This window comes from Anastrepha obliqua, chromosome 1, assembly GCF_027943255.1.
Source record: "Anastrepha obliqua isolate idAnaObli1 chromosome 1, idAnaObli1_1.0, whole genome shotgun sequence".
NCBI classification, from domain to species: domain Eukaryota; kingdom Metazoa; phylum Arthropoda; class Insecta; order Diptera; family Tephritidae; genus Anastrepha; species Anastrepha obliqua.
Window position 1 is genome coordinate 134,326,523 of NC_072892.1, and position 23,166 is coordinate 134,349,688.

The following is a 23,166-nucleotide window of genomic DNA, read 5'->3' on the forward strand; positions in this document are numbered from 1 at the left end:
CCCCTCGGAATCAATCGTATGTTTCGGACTACTCCTACTTTAACACTTAACGCAAAGCTGAATATGGAATCAATCAGTTTAAAGCCTTCGGGCTACAAGCAAGTCTTAACTTTCGGACACTCCAGTGCACAACAACTTTAAATTCATCCGCATTGTGATTGATTAATGTACATTCGCGCTGGATCCAAGCGGGACTTTTTCCATTCATATTCCCCCAATGGATTAAGATGGTCAGGGTGCAGGGTCCGTAAACACGAATTTTGAATGACTCGTTGGCGGACTTCGGTCGGTATCTCCTGAATAACTTTAGTAATGTTGGCTTCCAATGCCTCAATTGCAGCTGGTGATCAATCCACTTGTTCCAGATGAGAGTTAAATTGCTCTCCGAAACGACGAAATAATAAATCCATTGTTTCATGGGTTGTATGGCAAGTAATGCCGTCTTGTTGAAGCCAAATGTTGTGGAGATCACGAGCTTCATTTTCCGCGCCTAAAGGTCATTTATCATGGCGCCATAGCATTTGGCATTCACTGTTACATTGGCGCCAGCCTCGTCTTTGAAGACGCCAGCCCATAGGCCGCACCAAACGGTTGTTTTCAATGGATATAATGGCTGTTCTTGAATGGCTTCGTGTTGCTATTCAACCCAAATACGGCAGTTATGCTTATGACGTAGTCATTAAGCCAAAAATGGATCTCCATAAGTGGACCATAAGTTGTGTTGTGAGATATCTAGATAAATAAGACTTATTTAAAAAAAAATATGCGAGTAAACGCTGTCCCCAGGGTTAAGTGGGTTAGCCTACTTGCGGTATGATAGGGGTGATTTCTAGGGGTTAGGGCTGTGTGTGACTCGGTACCCAAAGGTTAGATAGTTTAGGGGTGTGGTGAGTCAGCACACTTATGGTGTGAGACAAAATTTTAAGAAAAATAAGACTCAATTCAAGAAAATTAGTAATCGACTATATCATGTCTATGTTATCTTAATCGATTTTCAGGTGTAGGAAAATTTAGTAGAAAAATTTCAAAATGCGATATCTCTGCGAAAAGAAAATGATATTTGAGCAAACTCAACGCCATTTAAAAAAAGAAGACTTGTATTTAAAGATGCCATCCTTTAATTTTGGTGAAAGAAATCATCTGCAAGGCTACATAACCTCAAATATGGGCAAAAACGGTGTTTTTTGCACTTTTAGGTTAGGATATCTCGAAAACCAGAGCTGATAGAGCAATTCTGATTTGGATTCAGCGCATCATAAACCTTTGGAAATATATAGTCTGGTTTCTGGGTCTGAATGTTGGTTAAATTTTGTCGGCCTGAGTAATCATTAAAAAATCCAAACTTTTTTATATTAGGCTACTTATCATTTACTACTTATTTTTCAACTAGACGTATACGCATCTACAGAATTACAGCCAATTCGTTGCTGTATATCCCAGACTGAAATTCCTTAGATCCGCTTTTGGATGTTTAGCCGTCCTCCTCCACCCATAAGGAATGAAACAAACAATTTTTACTTGTTTCATAAGTATTCCTCTGCAATTTATTTAGTAAAAAATACACAAAGCAAACGCATAAACTTAAGTTTAGGAAGTAATTAAAAAATCATAACTAATGGATTAGTATAAATGTTTGTGTGGTTTAACATTCAATTTAAGGCAACAATTATTTGAAATAGCCGCACATTTGTTTACATGTATTCTATTTATTTTGATGGCTTAATAGAGTTCCTATGGTGGCTGCTTAAATTACAAAACGAAACGTAAAATCTGCTTAGCGTTATTTTCTATAGCTTTTACAAATATATACTTTAAATAGTAATTAAACTAAAGTATACATATATTTCTGTAAGCAATAAAATTAGATTTGAAGTAGCAATATAGCCATGTTTTTGTTTTTACATTTTATGCTGGTTGCAATGGATTTAAAATCAAACTATACGTCAGCGTGCAGTTTAAAAATGAATCCACTAATCAATTTAGAAATACACATATTTTCTTAACTTAACTAGAATACAAGCAGGTAGTTGGAAATTGTATTTAAGAAATTAAAAAGTGCCTACTATTACAGCTAATATCAGGGTTCTATATCAACAGTTTGATTTGTCGTCCATTTCATGCCATACATTTGTACGTTTGTAAATAGTTTTAGACTATTTTGTGTAGGATCATTAATTGTTGTTTTTATTTGCTTTATGCTTGTTTACAAATGTACAAAATTTACAAAAATATTAGAGTAGTTAACTATGAAAAATTCACATTTAACACTTGCCGACTTTAATTATGGTCCGCTCTGTCTCCGGTAAATTCATTAAATAATCTATATTCATACATACGCACATACATATGTATATGCAATTTACGGGGTTATTTCTTGTGTTCTAAATATGTAAATATTAAGCAATTCAACTTATTTGCAATATATGACTGTGGCTTCTATTATCACATTCCACTTAAGATAACAATGTACATTGAGAAATAAAAGATTTATTATCCTCCTCCAAGCCGTTTCCTTTTTGAAATTAGCATAAAAAAACTATATTTTCAGTCCAATAATGCATCTGATGCGCGTTTAATTTTCTTCTAATGTCATTGCAGCTAAAAGTAATAATCAGTACTCAGCTGAATTTCTATTATTCAAGCGTGTAAATTAACGTACGCGTACGTTTAGCAATTCATTAAAAAAAGAACATAGAAACTAAACTTAATTAATAGAAGTAATTTTTATAGAAAAATAAATGTATGATATTTTGCCGTATGTATATAACATTATTTCAAATTGGAATTATCTTTGCATACAGCAAGTTAAATATGAATGAAAGTACGAAAACGATTATGCCACTAAAATACGAAATGAAAAATCTCACCCATAGATCTCGACCACAACATTTTATTGCGTTTACTTTCCATAGCTGACGTCATGCATTAATTGTATTCGTCCCGCCCCCTACTTTATTGGCGCTCATTTTCGCCTTTACTTTCTGCAGCAAAGCTTCAAACGAATCCTCCTCTTTGGGTGGTGCTTGCACTTTGGGAAATACAACCGAATGATAGGTATTAATGCCAGCGTTATCTGCAAATTAGATTAGAGATTGAGCAAAAAATCTACGAAATGATATTTGTATAATATTTCACCTAAATCGGCGTATGAAGAGCGGCAAAAAGCGCGCCTACCACCGAAGCTGATGTCGTACATGTTAATTGTAGGATCACGAGCGCTACTATCTATTACTGTGAATGCATCTTGTGAGCGCTCGTAAGTTACAAAGCCATACTTCATGCTAAATGAAAGAATGCATATATTAAAAAATATACAATTTTCGAATTTACGTAATACACTTAGTACTGCCATAAATTCTGTTACAAGTTAAGTCCGTTATAGATATGAAATTATAATACTTTTTTGAATGAAGCTAGTTTTATTTAATCATGTAAATATTAAAAACAATGTTTTACAATTTTCTTTCGAAATGGTTACCATTTGCTTTTACACAAGCCTTCAAACGATTAGGCCATTCAATTATTGCAGTAGGCACGGTTTCCATGCATATTGAAGTCGCTGCTTGAACCAAAGATTGTTTGAGCCTGTCCAAATTTCTGTGAGGCCTTCGACAGGTCATGTTTTCCATATCTGAATACAAACTGTAGTCCAATGTATTCAGATCTGGCCAATATTCTGCGGCTTTGAACCCAGAAATCTTGTTCTCTAGCACTGCTGGGTGGTTTTTGTTTTATGGGCTGCAGCGGAATCTTGCTGGAAGATCTAACGCTCTCCATTGAAGAGAGCACTGCTCAACTGCTTCACCACGCCTTCTCAGACCTCCTCCTGGAACACCTTTGCTCTGGTTGTTGTTGTTGTAGTAATAATACAAGTTCTGTCAGTGTACTGTACGGCATTCGGTGGTCGGGAGCTTAAAAAGGTGATGATGGTCTCCCGATGAATGTCGTTTATTGTCTGCCTTTTGCTCTGGTCTAAGCCCCTTCTTCGCAGAAATGAAAAGATGTAACGCCTTTACAAGACACTCACCACCAAACCATTATGGAGACAGAACCCTTGGAACTACAATGCATTATTTGCGTCTTCAGAAATTTTAGCATAAATTTTGTCGTTGTATTTATTAAAAACTTCTTTAACAGTGAAAATTTTCTCATCTGTGAAAACAATATTTTCATGGCCGTTGACCGCGTGCCACCGAAAAACCTACTTGCATCTGTCGAGTATAATTTTCTTCAAGCGCCTTGTCAACAGATGACCAGTTGAGCGACGGAAGGCTTTCATGTGGAGATCATCTCTAATTAGTCTTGACATGGATCTGGTCGATACATTCATTTCCCTGGACATAATTTTTTGCTTTCTAAAGGGATTTCTGCGAATTCTTTCTCGATGGGCTTTTATGGCTACACTGGGCTCGAACCACGCGAGGACGACCACTTCTTTTTCTGCCTGTTACTTCAGACGTTTGGGAAAAACGATTGATCGTGGGGTAAACAAACATTCTCGAAATATTGTGTTTTTTCAGCAATTCGTAAATCTCACTTGCACTTCCACCACACTTCCGTAATGCAGTTACTGCAATGCAATTTTCCTCAGCTCCCCACTCCATTGTTAACAAGCGAAATTTGCCACGAATATGAGTATAATTTATGAGTAGAAGACAATGCATACGAACAAAAGCAAAAAATAACGGGACTTTTTTCTGCGAATTCGTTCTCTGAATTTGTTACAGAATTTATGGCAAGACTAAGTTTAAAATGTGTGCTGAAAGAGAGCCAGCTGCTTACCCAGTATCTTTGTAATGGATCGAAATTTGTTTGATCGTGCCATAAGGCAAAAACTTTCTTCTTAGTATCTCCTTGGTGGTCTCTTCCTCAATACGTCCTACGTACACTATACGGCGCTCTTCAACAGCTAATACAACAACAAAAAAAGTACAATTTATATATCGAACATAGTTAAAATGAAACAAAATAAGATTAACCCTTTTGCATCACCGCTCGAAATACGCGAGCTACTCAAAATGCCTTGCGTCGACAATACTTTACTGTTCTAATAGAAAATAATGTTACAGGATTACCTAAATTACTTATTATCCTCAAACTTTAACAACAAACAAAATTATTTATTGCGGATTATTCCGCTCTTCGAGATAAAAGAGTTTTTAATCGCGCGGACTATTCCGCTCTTGGTGACGAGAGAGTTTTTGTTCGGAATAATCCGTCGAATGATGCGAAAAGGTTAATCGAATAAAATAAAATAGGCTAAAAAAAACTCAATTTTTGAAATTAACCACTCACCTGGCTGCGATACATTGCCATTCGCAAAGTTGTTGTGTCCACCTGGCTTTCTGAAGCGATTGCTCGCACGTGAAATAGAACGTGAGCGCGAACGCGAACGCGATTTCACATATGATCGTCTATAATATGGACTGCGACTACGACTACGACTATGACCCCGACTTCGACTCCGACTCCGGCTCCGACTGCGACTCCGATCGGACATGTCCGAGGAAGAAGAAGATGACACCGATGAATTGTGAGCATATTTTTTTGTACGTTTTTTATAGCTTGTGCGCGATTGGCGTTGTGTATTACGTGATATGCGTCCCGATTCGGAATAGGAAGAACTGATGGAACTACGATGCCGACGACTGCTGCGCGACGAATAGCCACCAGCAGCATCGCACTGGCGTATGCCACCAGCGCGTTCCACTGATGATTCATAGCTATCGGCCGAGCGACTACGTGAACGATTTACGGGACTACGGCTGCGTATACGGCTACGCACACACGATGCATCACTGTCGGAATCATCTTTACAGCTGTGCTTCCGAAAATTTCGTGGAGCCCGCTGTTTAAGCGGAATTTTTGGCAAACGCACAAAACCTGGCTGCAGGTCAGTTTGCACGCCAATGCTGACGGTTTGTGGTCGTATTCTGTCTTTACGCAAATGCATAATAACCTTATCCTCGCCGTGTTGTTCCGCCTCGATTTGTGTTTTCTCCGAAAGCGGCGTTGTAACGCTATTCGCTATGCCAGACTTTTCAGGGCCAACTACCTTTTGCACAACCACATCCTGTATACTGGCAATCAATGAACTACTTGATGTTAAACCCTTTGGCATATTATAGAGCAATGCAGAAGATTTCAAAAGTGAACGTTCGCATACATTAATTGGTAATATATTAAGCGGTGGTATACTAATCTCAGTGTTACAGCCAGCTGACACGATGATCAGTTCCTCATAATCGGTATGTAATTTAGCGTCAGCCGCAGTTTGATTGCGCTCGTTATTGTCTGCATAGTAGGTGTCTTTTACAATATCCTTAAGTGGTGGTAATTTTGTGACACGCGGCACTTTCGCTGATATCGTAGAATCTATAATTTTCAATTGTTGTGCTCGTTTCAGCTCCTGCAGGCGCAACACCTTATTTTTAGCATCGGTTATGGGATCTACTGAAGGTTTTTGACAAACTTGATTTCTCAAACTCTTAACAACGGAAGTTACTTCTTGGCTGTGTTTTACTTGCGTATTTTGTGTTGCAGATTTGTTTACAATTTGGGTTTCGCTTGATGTCTTGTCCCATTCGTTTTGGCCGGCGGGAGCATTGCCACCACGTCGGCGCTTATACTCTTCTAAATTAAGTTTACGCTTTACTGCTAGTTTTGTTTGTTGCAATGCAGTTTCTTTTTGGATTTTTTCTGGTGAAACTTGTATATCTTGCACAGAGGGTTGTAGGGGCTCCGATTTTTTCTCCTCTGTTTTTAAAGTTTCATTAGTTTGTGGTTTGCTTTCGTCAGCAGAAATAATCTGTGAAAGTAGAGACAAGTTTTTGCCACTCTGTCCTACACCAACTCTACAAGTCAGTGAACCAGCTTTTGAGGCATTGCCTGCTGTGGCATCTGGTCCTTTTTTCGTAGTGGGTTTGCTTGGTGCCTGCTTTGTGGTTGACTTATTTTTGCCGGTACTTGCTTTGCCCTTCAGAATGTCACATTGGCGCTTGCTGGGTATGATTGTAAAATTGCGCGTATTTTGCAAATTATTACTAGCAGTACTTGATGGAGCAGTTATTGCGGTGGATGGGCGTGTCTTTGCCTGAAAATGTTATTTTTTCTATTAGAATTTCGACAAGAACAATGTATTACTTTTTAATAATTATATATATTTTTTAAATTATATTTATTTTTAAAATTTCTATTATTTTTTAATATTTATATTATTTCTTAATAATTATATTAATTTTTAATATTTATATTATTTCTTAATATTATATTATCTATAATAATTGTATTTTTTATTATTTATATTATTTTTTAATAATTATATTATTTTTTAATATTTATATTATTTTTTAATAATTATATTAATTTTTAATGTTTATATTATTTCTTAATATTTATATTATTTTTAATAATTGTATTTTTTTAATATTTATATATATTTTTTTAATATTTATATTATTTTTCAATAACTATATTATTTTTTAGTATTTATATTATTTTTTAATATTAATATTATTTTTAAATATTTATATTATTTATTAATAATTATATTATTTTTTAATACTTACAGGGTTTGATTGAAAAGTAATGAGCCTTCCTGCGCGGAGCGTCTGCCAAGCAATCAAACGAATCGGCTGGTGGGGGAAAATGATCGTTGGACCTTCCCCTTCCACTAGAAACCGGTCCCAGTTCGCTGGCAACAGCGGTGCAGTCAACATCGCTCCGCGCGTGAAAGCTGTTTTAAAAGTGTGTTAGGATTTTGCAGTGGCGAAAATGGAGCGATCGTTGGAGCAACGTTACTCGATCAAATTTTGCGTAAAGCTAAACAAAACGAGTACCGAAACCATTGGGCTACTCAAGGAGGCGTACGGGGACCAATCTCTGACCAGTGCCCAGGTAAAACGGTGGCACAAGTCGTTCAAGGAAGGTCGGGAGGACGTCGAAGACGAACAGCGGTCTGGAAAGCCTTCGACGACGCAAACAGACGAAGATGTGAACCGGGTTCGTGAATTTTTGAACATTGACCGTCGTGCATGTCGAAATTCAAGGTCGAAACCATGCTGACCATCTTTTTCGACTCTCGAGCCATCATCCACAAGGAGTTTGTACCTCCAGGAAGCACTGCAAACGCGGCATTTTCGCCACTGCAAAATCCTAACACACTTTTAAAACAACTTTCACGCGCGGAGCGATGCTGACTGCACTGCTGTTGCCAGCGAACTGGGACCGGTTTCTAGTGGAAGGGGAAGGTCCAACGATCATTTTCCCCCACCAGTCGATTCGGTTGAACGCTTGGCAGACGCTCCGCGCGGGAAGGTTCATTACTTTTCAATCAAACTCTGTATATTATTTTTTAATACTTATAATATTTTTTAATAATATAATTATTTGTTAATACATACATATATTATTTTTTATAATTATACTATTTTTTATTATTATCTATTATAGAGGTTGTACAGCATCTTATTGCATACAAATTAAAAAAAATGGCATAAGAAAAATAAATAATACCTCTTTCGGTGCAGTATCCTTCTTGACGGCTTTTGGACTCCAGGATGGATCCTTCTTTACATTATCTTCGTACGCGACATCGTTATCATTTAGCACTGCAGCACTTTCTGATGCCATCTCCCACAAAGATTTCTCATTATCTATATCTACAGTCTCTATGTCAACAATAACATCCGAATCAACATCAGAATCCGATTCAATATTGCTTTTTACCGGTATTGCTAGACGTTTTGGCGGTGCAACACTTGGTTTGGGTTGCACTACATTATTAATTTTCACTTTTGGAGCTGTTAATGTTACTTCGTCGTTTGTTATGAATTCCGCTAAATCAAAATTATTTACATCCACGTCAGAATCTATGGTGTTTGTGCTCAAGGCGCGATTTTTATTACGCACCGCAATATCTTCTAGATGCAATTGGAAACTTGATTCTAGATCGATTCCATCAGCCTCTAAGAGACCTGCTGTTAAATCAGGTATATCCTTGTCTGCCAACAAAATCGCTTCCGTAGCATTACTTGGGATTATATCTTCAAAGTGATTACTTCTGATGTTACCAACATTCTCATTATCATCATCTGAACTATCGTCATAGTCACTCGTATGCGATTCGTAGTCGCCAATAGAAGAACTATCAGTACGTGTACGAAATGTAGCATCACTACAATGACTACGATTATCGTCGAAATCCACAAGGTGGATACCCCTATTTGTATTATCAATATCTGCCACACCTAGTTGATCGTCATCAGCATCTTCATTATAATCGGTATCGTCATCCGAGTCTGAGTCGAACGAATTAGGATCCACGGTTATGATGTCAATGGAACTTGTAGGCAATTGTGGCTGCTTAAAATCGCCATAGACCAGCTGAAATTTTGCAAACAACCATTTTATACAAAATAACTTTCTATTCCGTTATCTGACTCGGTTGCCTGTCCACCTACCAATTCTTTATTTTGTAAATTTGATGTAGCATCTATTTTGTTGGCTATCCGAAAATTGTCTTCTGCATCGAGCAGCGCGCTACTATATAAGTCTGTATGGTGCTCTGCATCAGGAGGAATTGGCAAAATTCCATGCAATGTTTCTGTGAGTTGTCCCATGGTGCTGAGAAACAAATATGAATAATCAGTTTTTATCAATTGCGTATACATTTTTATATTATCCTTTTAACTCACTCGCTCTCACTAGACCAAAAATCTGTATTGAGCTGTGTATAGCCGCTATCAAACGTATCATCGTGAAATACGTTCAAAAGCCGTGAGTCCATTATGGCGCAAATTGTTGCATGCAAGCTGCAATGAAAATTTATTATTTTGTATAAGTTATAGAAAACTATAGAGGGCAAATGAGGAAGTGGAACGGTAGCAAGTGCCGTTCCATACCAATCGCTGTTTTTTTTTTTTATTAAATATTTTATATATTTCTTTTTTATATATTTTTTTTTATATTTAATTTATATAGATTTAAGATTGTTCAAAATATTTAAGTTAAGTTTGTTTAACCTAGGGACAAGGAGAAATAGTAAAAAGTTTAAACTAAACGCGAAGTAGCTTTCTCATGGGAGAATTACACTCGACAATTTGGCATTACCTACCGAGGGACGACCTCTAATAGAAAAAACTTGCTTTATCACTGAGTATTGCATGCCCAGGGTTTCGAACCCAAGCACTACCGAACGGTAGCCGCCATATTATTTGAATTATTAAATCTATTTGGCTTTAACTGTAAATGAAAAAAAACTGAGTTTCAAAAATTAGCTAAAAAAGAATTACAATAAAACGCCCAAAAATTCTTGCTGAGCAGATACTCGTTACGTTATTCTATTTTATAAGCAGTGGATTAAAGGACAAACAACATTACCGAAACGACCCGGATTTATATCCGGACAAGGGCAGTCACTCCAGCAGCATTCGCCGTATGTAAGTATGGGGTGCGCATGGAGCTTCTGGGTATTCAGTTACAGTTGCGCGACTATACGCAATACCGACTCTTGCATCCACGTTCGGGCGCACTAGGAAACGTAAGCAACCTATATGCGAGGTAGCTTACCCGTGTGGAGCCATAGGTTGCGGCAGAAAGAGAGCAAGCTTTAGTGCGGCAATTATATTAAATCGACGGGCGGCCCCAGGCCGACGTCTCAGAGTGGCGTTGTGCGCTGCAAAGGGTGTAACGGGTTTGAGGTGTGGCACTGCTATTAGGACAGCCACGGGATGCCTTCTGATATCCCCCTACAACAGCTACATAATGAGGCACAGGTGCTCCCAGTCAAAAAGAACAAAAAAATACTCAGCAAACAGTTCCTACTCGGGTGCTACCGTAGGTTTCACACCGGTCGACACCTGCTAGAACCTGAGAATGAACCTTTAGAATGAAAACAACAACACAGACTCGGATGATAATTATAGGAAAAGATTTTTGTATAAAACTTTGTGCATAAATAAAAATCCTGATGGCCAGGGATTTATAAAATACAGATGTCCTGTTTTTTTAATAATCCCCTTTTTTGGGTTGTTGTTAAAAATTTGATAATTTGTTTTTATAAATAAGGATTTTGTTTAACTTGAAAACATTAAATAAAAGTACTCTGTTCCACAGTGGAGCTCAAGGAGCTTATGTTGATATAGGAGCACGCATACCAAACCAAAGTAATTTTAATTTCAATCAACTTATCGAAAATTGAGCAAAAAATATGAAATTATTCTATAAAAAGAAAGAATTACAATAAAACGCCAAGAATTCTACGGCAGTAGTTGCAAAAAATTTGGCCACCACTGTATAAGTACATTTACGCATACATATACATACAATGGGACGCAACTTGTTTGATTCAAGCATTTTTACGCCGCATAACACCACATGTTCTGAAAAAACATTTCATCTAAAGTTCCAAGAAACTCGGTATAATCGGTCAATTCCTAATTTATAAAGATAACTAGCACACCCGGCCCGCTTCGCTGGGCACACTAAAATAGAATAGATATGGTTTTCATATTATTTATTTCTTTATTCTTTATTCGAGCGCTTTGGCATAAACAATATTTTTTGTTTTTCTATTTGTTTTTGAGTAAATATAAAATATAAATTGAAAATCAGGAAAAAAGAAGATTGTTTTTAAATTTCAAATCAACGCATATGAATAACTAAGAAACAATCGTCTTTTTTCCTGATCATCCATGAATTTTTCGTTTCAATTTATATGTTTTATTAAGCATTAGAGCTTTTTTAACCATTATCCATTTATATTTTTCAAAAAAAAACAAAAAACGAAAAATTTTTTTTTTCCACGAACACATAATTTCATTTGAACATTCGAATTTCACATTAAATTCTCAAATTTCGGAAGAAATTATTCACTGTTCCAAAATCCACTCCAAAAAAATTCACAAAGAATTTTTAGACTTTGCACTTACGTCTTCTCCCTATGGCATCCAAATCAAAAAGAAATATTGACACATTGTAACTCACACTCAATTTCAATTTGACAGTTCAGTTCCGCCCTAAGCGTTAAAAAAGTAAACGACATTATGGCTGGTTCAAAAGAACGCTGTACCCGTTGCCAGTGTTCCGAATTACAACCAAACTTTACGAAACCCATTTTCAATACTTACTTAACAATGTGTGTAATATTGGTTCAATTCGGTGCAAAGACACGGCGGATCCACGTTTTGGCATATATTTCGAGACCCTAGTCATCAATAGGTATGAAAATTACCCCGTATTAAAGCACTTATCAACAGCTTTCATTTGATACCCATATTGTACATACACAACCAAAGGTTACCCGGGTCCACGTTTTGACCTATATCTCGAGACCCCAGTCACGGAGCGGCATGAAAAATACTCTGTACTAAAGCATTCACCAACAGCTTCAATTTGATATCCATATTGTACATACACGTCCGAAAGTTACCCGGGTCCACGTTTTGACCTATATCTCGAGACCCTATCTACCAATAGGTATCCAAACTATACGGAAACCATATTCAATACCTATTTAACAATGTGTGTAAGTTTGGTTTAATTCGGTTCAAAGACACGACGGGTCCACGTTTTGGCATATATTTCGAGACCCTAGTCATCAATAGGTATGAAAATTACCCCGTATTAAAGCACTTATCAACAGCTTTCATTTGATACCCATATTGTACATACACAACCAAAGGTTACCCGGGTCCACGTTTTAACCTATATCTCGAGACCCCAGTCACGGCGCGGCATGAAAAATACTCTGTACTAAAGCATTCACCAACAGCTTCAATTTGATATCCATATTGTACAAACACATTCTAGGGTCCACGTTTTGGTCTCTATCTCGAGACCCTAGTCACGGAGCGGCATGAAGAATACTCTGAACTAAAGCATTCACCAACAGCTTCCATTTGATACCCATATTGTACATACACATCCGAAGGTTACCTGGGTTCACGTTTTGACCTATATCTCGAACCCTATCCACGAATCCAAGGTATCCTATTTTACTTCTATCACCTCCAAAAACATGTGTACAAAGTTTCGTAATAATCGGTTAAGTAGTTTTGGCGTGAAAGCGTAACAAACAAACTTACATTCACATTTATAATATTAGTAGGGATGATTCAAAACTAAAAGCAGCAATCGTACAATAACGCCTCACATGGAACTGTCCCCATTTAATGGCACTTTGTATCTCTTAGATAAAAACAAATTCGAAGCTACAAAATTTCGTCCAAAGAAGAGTCGAAGAGACCGCTACTAGAAGAGAGGCAGAAAATCTCTACAGAAACAACCCATAATCTGACCAATTCAATGCTAACCAGGCTCATTTTAAGGCATAATACTGTCACACAAAATAATAGATTTTTAGCCCTAACGTGATTTTTAAAATTCATGAAGAATAATTTTAACTGTATCAAATAAGCTGTGATTTGTGCTGTAGCAGCACTTTCAGTTTTCAATGTTTTTACATAAAAAATATTAAATCTGTCAAATAAATAAAGTTATGTACTCACATATATTAAATTTGTCAATATAAATATTTCGTCAAAATTCTTTTTAGTTTAAAATATATTTCCATTTGAATTTCACATCGGTTGCTATATGAGAATAATTTTATATTACTAAACCTCGGCCATAAATACATATACACATGTTGTTCTCCCTCATCGTTTTATAGATCGGGTGATTTCATACCATTTCTCTTGAAGACGATTTGGAAATTTTAAACATTGTCATTGCCTATACTTTGTTTCCAACGTCTTGAAGTCCCATAGTCAATGCCATGAAGATGTGACAACAAATGAAAATACAATAAAAATAACCAAAGTATGCGAGTGTAGATTTGTGTTCGCAAGCGTGGCAATACCAACGCTCGGTAATACAATCGTTATTTTTATTTTTGTTGTTGTATTTGTTATCGTCATCATTGATGCATTGAGATTGACTGGTTTATAAACCGTGTGCCAGTGATTGTGTGAGCCTACCATGTGCTTTGGACTGAAGTGGCCGAAACAGCTGCTCGTGTGCTAGCCTGTATTGGTTTGTTTGTACCAGAACATAAATGTGTTCACATACGAGTATATACACACATTTGTGCGTGTTTTTACCTATTTATGTTGGTATATACGTTGTAGGTTTGTCCAATGGTCTCTTCAATGGTATTTCACATTTAAGCAATTTATCAAAGAAATGGTGACTAGTTTTGAAAATATATGTATATTAGTCTACGTATGTATGTATTTGCACAAATGAATGTATTAAGTGAAGACGCATATCTTAAACATAAAGGTTTTTAATACGGGCGAAAATTGTGAAAGGTCTAATTTCCTTGTACTGAAGACAATAGTTGACACGTTGCATTGTTAGCCTACGACAAATGTACAAAGGCATGCGGTTCATATACCTGGTTTCAGTTATGATACAAAAAATAACAGGTAGAAACATGAGTGGACTTTTCCAAATAGTCCCATCAAAAATTACGATATTTGTTTGTGATATTAAATATTAAAATCAAATTTTTTTCTTATAAAGCATACGATTTATAATAAGCTTAAACATTATTGACAGTTGTTAATGGGGCTACTTTACTTCCTCCTATTTACCCAAAGACATCTTTGCAATGCCGTTACCCATGAAGCCTCCCCCGCTGCTAAAATATTTCTTCCAGTCTTCCAAATATGGTAATCCTTAAGTTTGCCATAATACTCACCTTCACTTTAAATCCCGTTACGTTGTACTTTATCCCTAATATTCACTTGTCATAAAATTCTTTATTTTATATTTTTTATTAGCTTAAATTCAAAATATCTCACGCGGCTGATGCCAAATCGACAACGTGCTCGCCCGTACTTTTGCTTTTGCACTTAGCTTCTGCGCCCGCTTTTACCGATTTTAACCTCACAATGCATTCACATACCGGCGATAAACTTAACTTATATTACTTAATTTCACTATTTTTTATTATAAATTCACTTTTTTGCGGCAATATTTTTAATAATATTCTTGCCTTTAACAATTTGCTCCAATATGGACAAACACACGGCTCTTAAACGAGGGAAATTCTTCACGTGGCCGCGCGACAGTAACGGTGGTTAATTTACTTGTGTTTGGTTGTTTGAAGCAAGGCGTTTTTGACAGTTGCTTTGACATTTGCTTTTGCAACTTCAATTTCCCCATTCCACACTACTTTGGCAGTTCACACACATTCCCAGCCACGTGTGTGTGTATATCGCGAAATTGCACAACGAAATGCAATGTCAAAGAATAATAGGCAAGCACGTGGAAAAAATCTGTGCTGCCCAACTAGAAATATATTATCGAAGCAATAGAAAACTTTGTTACACTGCGAAAATTTGCACCTTCTGCCCAGAAATCACACTGAAAATAAGTAATTTTCCGAAAAGTTTCTTAAGAGCTAATCGAATGATTTACTATACAAAGAGTTTAAAAACAGTATCTTTTTTAGGTTTTTTAATTTTTTTATAACACGAAGTACGAGGGCGAATAAAAATAATTCGATTGTAGGATCCAGACTTTCGAACTTATAAAGGGCTGCGGAGATCAATTTGAATTTATTTACGTATTGTTACGAACGAGAAACTATGTGAACCTACTGGAAACAATAGCGAGCGAATGAGAAAAAGACAAAAAAGCAGACGGAACTCGCCAGAAGATACTAGTTGCCACATCTAGAAATTACGAAAGTTATTAAGCTCATGTCTACAAGCAGAGGTGCATGCGCGTTAGGTATTCTGTCGTATGGTGAACTTGTAACGTAAAGTAAAGCAGAATATAGTAAAGAAAGTTGTGTTACCATTCATTTGTGACTTTTAATTAACAATCCAATGCTCGACCACAGAGCAATTATTGTGGGAAGTTTTATTGGGATCAAAACGTAACAGTATAAATAGGGTTTTTAGAGGCGAAGAACCTTACATAAGCAACACAGTATTCTGTGACAGCAGATTTCACAGTCTTCGATAGTAAAAATTAGACTATTCGCTTTGTAGCTCTGTTCCAATAACAGAAAAGATAAAAACATAGAAACCAAGGCGATATCAAATGATTAATTTCGCTTTGACGCCTTTCCATATGTGTCATGTTTTTACGAAAAATCTATTTTGTATGAAGACGATTTTAGTATCTATCATCCTTTATTTTGTATGGTATATTTGAAGCAAGTTATCTAAAAATATGGGAAAAAATTATACGGCAACATGATTCTCTCACGGCTCTCAATTAATGTAAAAAAATATCTAAAGAACCCAATATCCGCAGCTGTCGATGTTTTCTAAGTTAAGTTGGGGTTAGTCTAATCAGAAATACGCGTTGGTATGGTAGGTTGACCTAGGTTATGTAAAATTATGTCTAAGTTTTGACTAATATAGCTCACATTTCGTTGCCGTTTGAATAAAGACTGTATTCAATTTACACATTTTGTTTTCAATTAATTCACCTCTTTTTCTCTCTGTCAAATCTCATATGACGTAACAGCCAAAATTATTGTCACAATTCTGTTTCATATGGCCAAATCTTGTCTAATCTATCATCCTTGCTGTAGGGTCCTAAGACTACTCCGATAAATCAGAAACAATTAGATTTTTAGAAGCCCAGATTCGACGCATCATTGCCGAAACATTATAAAATTATATTATTTTGAAAAACTGAATAGTTGTGCAATACGTGTACTCATAAAAAGTTTTTTTGTGTTAATTTTTGGTGAATTTACTAGAGCAACAACAAAATTTACATGTCTTTTGTTTCTTGGCAGATACGATGTCAAAATTTCAATCAGAAACTAATAAACAAACAAAGCAACAACAAAACAATTAACTGATGACTACCCAATAGCAATAAAAAAAAAAAAACAAACAAATCAGCTGCTCTGGTACGCTGAAGTGTTCCCAAATCAATTATCTCACCCATGTTTTCGCAACAGCTGTAAAAAGATAAGAAACGTGATTGTTCTCTATACCGTGCATTCTTATTGATTTGTTATTATTTTCTATTTCCAATTAATTTACGAAAGTTCCTAAAAAATACAAGTCAGTCAACTTTATTTATTCTTGATGTTAGAAATATGCTGCGCCATGTATTGGGTAAGTCGGTCACATACGGAAGATTCACTTCCAAATGCAGCAATGAGTAAATTATTTTCCGATTAACAACAATAAATTTAATTTAAAACCTTTGTTGGTTAGGGGAAATACCATTGTTTACATATTCGCATCTTAAACAGCTGATAGCTAAACATGTTCAGACATGTTCGTTGCGAAATAGGCAAATTAGAAGTGAAAAAAAGAAGATAATTGCCTTTTCGTATAACTATATGTACATACACTCGATTTAAATGGAGGTGGAAACATATACGCATAGTCATAGTACAAACGTATGCATGCAAAGTGCTTTAGGCAAGAACAAGATATACTAATCCCGCTCAAATATGTATTCGAAAGATACATTTGGCGCGTTTTTTATGAGTTGTATTACGAATGGTCGTGAGAGTAGATGCAAGTTCAGTGTGACTCAAAGTGATTAGTTATTATTAAAAAGTTTTATTCATAAATTGCCTTTATAATTGTGTGCAAGAGCTTTGTAAAAAGTGCCAGAATTAATAATATCTATTGCAGTACGTCCACTATCCACTATGATATCGGCCAAAGCAGTTAGTCCCTCAATTCCTAAATATGGAGTTGGCACGCAGCCATTCACCGTCTTAATAGAGGGAAATATTGGTAGCGGAAAGACAACTTTTATCGAACATTTCCAGAAATTCGAAGACAAAGTCTGCGCCATTGCCGAGCCCGTGGACAAGTGGCGAAATTTCAAAGGTCACAATTTATTGGTTAGTCGCATTAGAAAAGCAATACTTCAGGACCTTATATTCCTTTGATCAATTTTAGGAATTGATGTATATTGATCCAGATCGTTGGGCCATGCCATTTCAATCGTATGTAATGTTGACAATGTTGGAGCGCCACACACAGTTGACCACCAAGCCCATTAAAATATTGGAGCGTTCTTTATACAGTGCCAAGTAAGACAATTTCCGAATTTAGTTTTCTCGTAGTTTCGTTAACTTAAAATATTTTAACAAAGGTATTGCTTTGTTGAAAATTTACACCAAAGCGGTCGTATACATGATGGCATGTATGAACTATTGAAAGAATGGTATAATTATGTCGAGGATATTACCCACATACAGGCCGATTTAATTGGTAAGAAAGTATTTCTAAATATAATATGAAATAGTCCTAAAATGTGTTTATTCAGTTTATTTGCGTACAACACCTGAAGTGGTATATGAGCGTATACGTAAACGAGCTCGTTCCGAGGAGGCATGTGTGCCCTATGAGTATATAAAGCAGTTGCATGAACTTCATGAGGATTGGTTGATACGAAAACGTGTGGGTCATAACATTAAGGTAAATAGCAAACTTATCTCTTCATTTTAAAATAAGAATTTCATATATTAAGTGATTTAATTGGTTGTCTTTTAGGTACTAGAAATCGAGGCGGATCTAGACTTATCTGAAATTGACCGTGAGTACAAACGGTCTGAAAATTTTATTCATGCTTCAATGCAGCAACAAAGGCCTGCGGTGACGGCATCTCCGAGCAAACGGACGGATTTTTTAGGATAGATAATTTACGTAGTGTTTTTATAGGCCATTGAATTTTTCTATAACCAGGTGTAATAGTTCACGGCATCACTAACTTTTACAATATTAGGATATAATTTTGACTAAAAGAGATTCTTTTCCTATATCGAAATAAGCTATCAGAGGTACATTTATTATTATAATTGTAAATGACAACACTTTATCCCTTTCGCTACGACTTTTGCAGGGCATTTACACAAATTTTATTTTTTTTATTTTTTGGAGACCAATAGGACGATTAGATGGGCAAAAATCAAACGAAGCTTGTAACTTATATAGATGACAATATTTTTAGGTTAGATTTATGGGTCCAAACAGTGTTTTGGAATCGGCGACGTAAGTTCCAACAGTGTACAAACCACACAAAAAAACTGCAAAAACTTACGCTTTGCCATTTTATTTAACTTATGAGTGTGCCGAAGCAAAATATTAATACAGAACGGCAATTTACGGACCCAACAAACATTTTTTTTTCTTTTCTCGCCTTTTCGCTGGGCGCATGTGAAGCATGTGGCAGTATTTCAAACTCCTCTATGGCCAAATGTAGATTTACTTCCTTTTCCAATTAGTGGCTCTACAATATCGACAAGTACTGTTAAAAAAGTTGCGAATATATAACCCAACAGACATTAGCATGCCCCGGTAAAGAACTTGTTTCCACCATTTGCTTGAGTTTTTCTTTATATCATACAGGGCCGTAGAGAGCATATTCGGGCCCCGGGGGAAAATTGCAAATGCGGTCCCTTTCCAATTATTTCTAATTCATATAATTCGAATTACTCTCGAGTCCGGGCCCGGGGGAAAAAGTACCCGATTTACGATTGGGCTTGCATGCTCCCAAACCTGAATTTTGTATTTTAAAGAAATGAACAGAGGTAAAAAAAAATTCAAAAGAAACTCTGACGTCAGGGCTTGTTGTTGTAACAGCATAAACATTCCCCGTGCAAATACGAGGAATGCTGCTGAAGTGACAGTCCTTGGCCGGATATAAATCCGGGCCGTTCCGGTTAAGTAGAACCGACTGTCGTGGGAAGGGCTCGAAATCGTTGCCGTAAGATCCTCGGCACTCGCTCAGTGAGCTATCTACTGCATCACTAGAAAAATCATCACAGCCATTGATTTTGGCACAGGAAGGACTATAGCAATCAATTCCCATTTCGCTGGTCTCATCGTCTCCCTGAAGTATTGCATTCATGTATTTCTTCGCTAAACTATTTCGTCATTTTTTCAGTCTACAACATCACAAAAGGGAAAAATAGCATGTATGACTTATGGTGCACAAGGTACTGGTGGTACATATATACCCACTACAAAACCCTATTAGGGCAACGTGCCAATATTCCTTTTCTTCGAATATTTTTTACGAACCACATTTAAAAATATATTTTCCTTCTTACCAGTATTAGTTCAGTATTTTGTTTAAAAAAATCACCACCTCTTTGAATATGTGAATATTCCTTTGCATAAATGACGCATTTCTCATAAACAGCTGAAGAAAACAAAGAAGGATTGAATATGTACATATGTGGCCAAGATAATGGTAAATTGTAAATATTGCTCATAACTACTTAGTGAGACTTTTTGTTTGAGTTTACAACGGAAATTGCGAGTTTCAGAGTCAACCGACAGGCCGTAGGACGCGAGTGTCCCTGCATTAGCGAAAGGCTTAAAATTATTTTCATACTTATGTATAAGAACGATGTGCATTTTAATTTGGTTATATAAAATATTTAAGTTGATTTCTAATATACATACATATATATTAAGGCTGCAATCGTGTGATTGTTGTGATTCCCGTTTCAAAAGGCTATCTCGTACCATGTAAACATTGACATAAAGAAAATCACAAGAATAAACCTGTTGACCAGCTATATAAATATTAAAACGTAAAGCTTTAACACACAATTCTTTGTGAACAACTTAGTTTCTTATTTCTAGTAGTTACAACAGCAAATGAGTGCTACTACCTGCGTCAGCGCCGCCAAATTAACACAAAGGGATGAGGTCAATTGAACACTTGAATATATGCAACTTCGCTTCTGGTGTAAGTAAGTTCTTCTTCTCTAACCCGACGTTGGTTGACAATAATGCGTATTATTTCGAAAACATTTTGTCAACTGTTACAACATCTCTTCAAGTGAGTCGCGCGATATAACATGCTTCTCTATTGAGAAAGTCAAGCAATTGCTTTTTCTTCAATGAAAAGACGTAAGGACCCGTTCAAATAAAAATCTTGAAATAATTATTACTGCTTGATTTATTCATAATTATTTAAATTTCAAATAATATTACTGCTATTATAAAACGGCGGGATATCTGAATCCTTTTGGTTATTTATTGGGAGGAGGTCCGTTCATCATCGGCGGCCGCACGCCTATAGCACCTAATGGTGGTGGAGGTCCCATCATTGGACCCATTGGTCCCATTATTGGTGGTGGCCGCATACCCATCATTGGCGGTGGCATAGCTCCGTGAGGACCCATCATCATTGGTGGCATGCCTGGAGCGCCCGGCATGAGGCCCGGACGTGGTGGTGGCGCCATATTTGGTGGTGGTATTGCGACGCCTGGATTTTGTGTAATCTTACCAGCTTTAAAAGCAGCAGTGGTGGCATCAATCAAATGTTGCGCCTGTTCCTCCATCCATTTTTGATAGTAGAATTTCACGTTGTCTCTATGCTTGCGTCCTGTGCAATGTGTTTTTCGTACGGATGGTGAATCGTGAGTCAAATAGGTATCACAATAGTCACAATAATATTTTGGCATTATTTATTTATTTCACCGATCAAGTTGTTCTTTCACAATTTTATTATTTATAAAGATTTTTGCAGGAATGAATGGGAATATCTAAAAAGAAAACAATAATTGTTTTCCTCACGATAACAAAGTTGCATATGTAGCGAAATGAAAAAGTCGCGATGAAAATGAAGGCCGGCAGAGTTGTATTTTGAAATAGGATAATTTTTTAAGGGCTTGTTTACATAGACGGGCATATGAAATTTTTCCCACTCAATCTGCCTAAGCCGAAATTGAAAAGTTAGGTAGATACATGATGAAAAGATTTTTAGAAGTGTACTACGAAGCAGACCATTATTCGTCCCTGAGCGATTTTGACAGATATGCCGACGTTATTGGCTTTGTGTTTCACTAAACTAAAGCTAAATTTTGTGAAAAACAAAACGAATGACGTAGCGCTCCTCTCAAAATTTTTTTCACCTTACCTAATGAGCCAACCTGGTATCTATCGCCCTTGAGGTAGTTAGGTAGGTCTGGTGGCTAAATAGATAAGTTAACTTATTTTTTTTATTTAATCTTAAACAGTAAAAATTTCTTTACCTTTGATTGTATTTTTGTCAAAACAATTCAAACTAAATACACCACTTTGCTAGTCTTTCGCTACTACTCCAGTTCATGAATGATAGAATATAAGATTACACCATGATGTCATGATGTCAGTAGAAAAAAACGGCAAACTAAAAAAGAGGAATAATGAAAATTAATTTTTTATTTAAAATACGAGTATTAGTGAAGCACACCCGTATAAAATTGTATTGTTCACCCTGTGTTCAAGTGAAGTGTTCAAAAACACCCTGTGGTTGGATACACTTCCAGCCCAAAGAATGTCCAGTTTCCAGTAGTATTGCAAATGTCAAAAAGCTGTCAACTTTTGTGAAAATTCTATAGTGCTAGCAATACACATACGGACATCTCTAATAAATTACCCGATCTTTAAGTTGGCTATATAATTACTAAGAATTATGAGTTCCAAAATGCTTAACTTGTCCCGGGTAAGAACGAAACTGCATTATTATTTTGTTATAAAGACCAGAAAATGGTCGACCGTATTATGATAATTACATGTGTCCGCGGTCATTATTACGTAAGGTCGAAAATATTGTGTTGACTGCAGATTTATGTTGTCTCAATATATAATTAATATGATTCTCATAATTTTAGGTTGTTGTCCGCAATCTTACTACCTCCGCTCCCCGCCGTGCTGCTGGCAACGAAGTTGAAAAGGGCTACTTTGAATTGAGGAAGGTACAAGAGCACTTCCAGAAGCACGATGGCAAGCCAGTGTTCCTTAAGGGATCTTTTGCGGATCAACTTCTGTACCGTCTTACGGTCGCTCTGAGTTTGGCCGGTATTGGTGGTATGTTGAAATTGTTCTACGAAATGAGCGTACCCAAAAGCCAGGACTAGATTCAAAACAACAGTGCGATGCTAATCACTTGTAATTAATGTTGTACATTAAGTTTTCAAAGTATAAAATATTTGACTAATCCCGATGTATATGTGTGTTTCCTTGTTTTGTGGTAAGCGACATAATTGATGGTGAACTAACATCTGTTTATTTGTTGCAATTGTAAAAATGATTTCGAACATCGGCGCCTATCCTCTTGTCACAAGCACATTTCATGATGCATTTTGTTGTGTAAGAAACCGAACACATTCACAGAAATGCATTTCAAACTTGGAAATATACTTTGTACAAAAAATACGCATTTAGA

General features: G+C 36.4%; 4 protein-coding genes across 5 annotated transcripts; 2 read left to right on the top strand and 2 right to left on the bottom strand.

Annotated features, from left to right (window-relative positions):
• Nucleotides 1-1,537: 1,537 nt before the first annotated feature.
• Nucleotides 1,538-15,210, bottom strand: LOC129236196 (uncharacterized). 2 transcript variants are annotated; one of them, XR_008581633.1, is made up of 9 exons: nucleotides 14,705-15,210; nucleotides 9,696-9,812; nucleotides 9,462-9,624; nucleotides 8,515-9,384; nucleotides 5,296-7,093; nucleotides 4,783-4,909; nucleotides 3,136-3,281; nucleotides 2,868-3,073; nucleotides 1,538-2,598 (listed from the first exon to the last, which is right to left on the bottom strand). XR_008581633.1 is itself a non-coding variant. In XM_054870435.1 (8 exons), exons 2-8 carry the CDS (start codon nucleotides 9,785-9,787, stop codon nucleotides 2,919-2,921), a joined length of 3,351 nt encoding a protein of 1,116 aa, XP_054726410.1. In that variant the 5' UTR covers nucleotides 9,788-9,812; nucleotides 14,705-15,210; the 3' UTR covers nucleotides 1,538-2,918. The 2 variants fall into 2 exon arrangements, 1 of the variants encoding a protein (XP_054726410.1); XM_054870435.1 differs by having other exon boundaries at nucleotides 1,538-3,073.
• A 1,682-nt stretch (nucleotides 15,211-16,892) lies between these two features.
• LOC129236198 (deoxynucleoside kinase) lies at nucleotides 16,893-20,575 on the top strand. The gene is made up of 6 exons (XM_054870436.1): nucleotides 16,893-17,093; nucleotides 17,625-17,839; nucleotides 17,898-18,031; nucleotides 18,094-18,212; nucleotides 18,268-18,419; nucleotides 18,495-20,575. Exons 1-6 carry the CDS (start codon nucleotides 17,075-17,077, stop codon nucleotides 18,636-18,638), a joined length of 783 nt encoding a protein of 260 aa, XP_054726411.1. The 5' UTR covers nucleotides 16,893-17,074; the 3' UTR covers nucleotides 18,639-20,575.
• Nucleotides 20,576-20,895: 320 nt separating this feature from the next.
• LOC129250825 (U1 small nuclear ribonucleoprotein C) lies at nucleotides 20,896-21,578 on the bottom strand. Its single transcript, XM_054890412.1, has one exon. It carries the CDS (start codon nucleotides 21,419-21,421, stop codon nucleotides 20,987-20,989), a length of 435 nt encoding a protein of 144 aa, XP_054746387.1. The 5' UTR covers nucleotides 21,422-21,578; the 3' UTR covers nucleotides 20,896-20,986.
• Nucleotides 21,579-22,290: 712 nt separating this feature from the next.
• On the top strand, nucleotides 22,291-22,948 carry LOC129250831 (cytochrome c oxidase subunit 7A, mitochondrial-like). Its single transcript, XM_054890417.1, has 2 exons — nucleotides 22,291-22,443; nucleotides 22,613-22,948. The coding sequence occupies exons 1-2, from the start codon at nucleotides 22,414-22,416 to the stop codon at nucleotides 22,856-22,858; spliced, it is 276 nt and encodes a 91-aa protein (XP_054746392.1). The 5' UTR covers nucleotides 22,291-22,413; the 3' UTR covers nucleotides 22,859-22,948.
• Nucleotides 22,949-23,166: the final 218 nt, after the last annotated feature.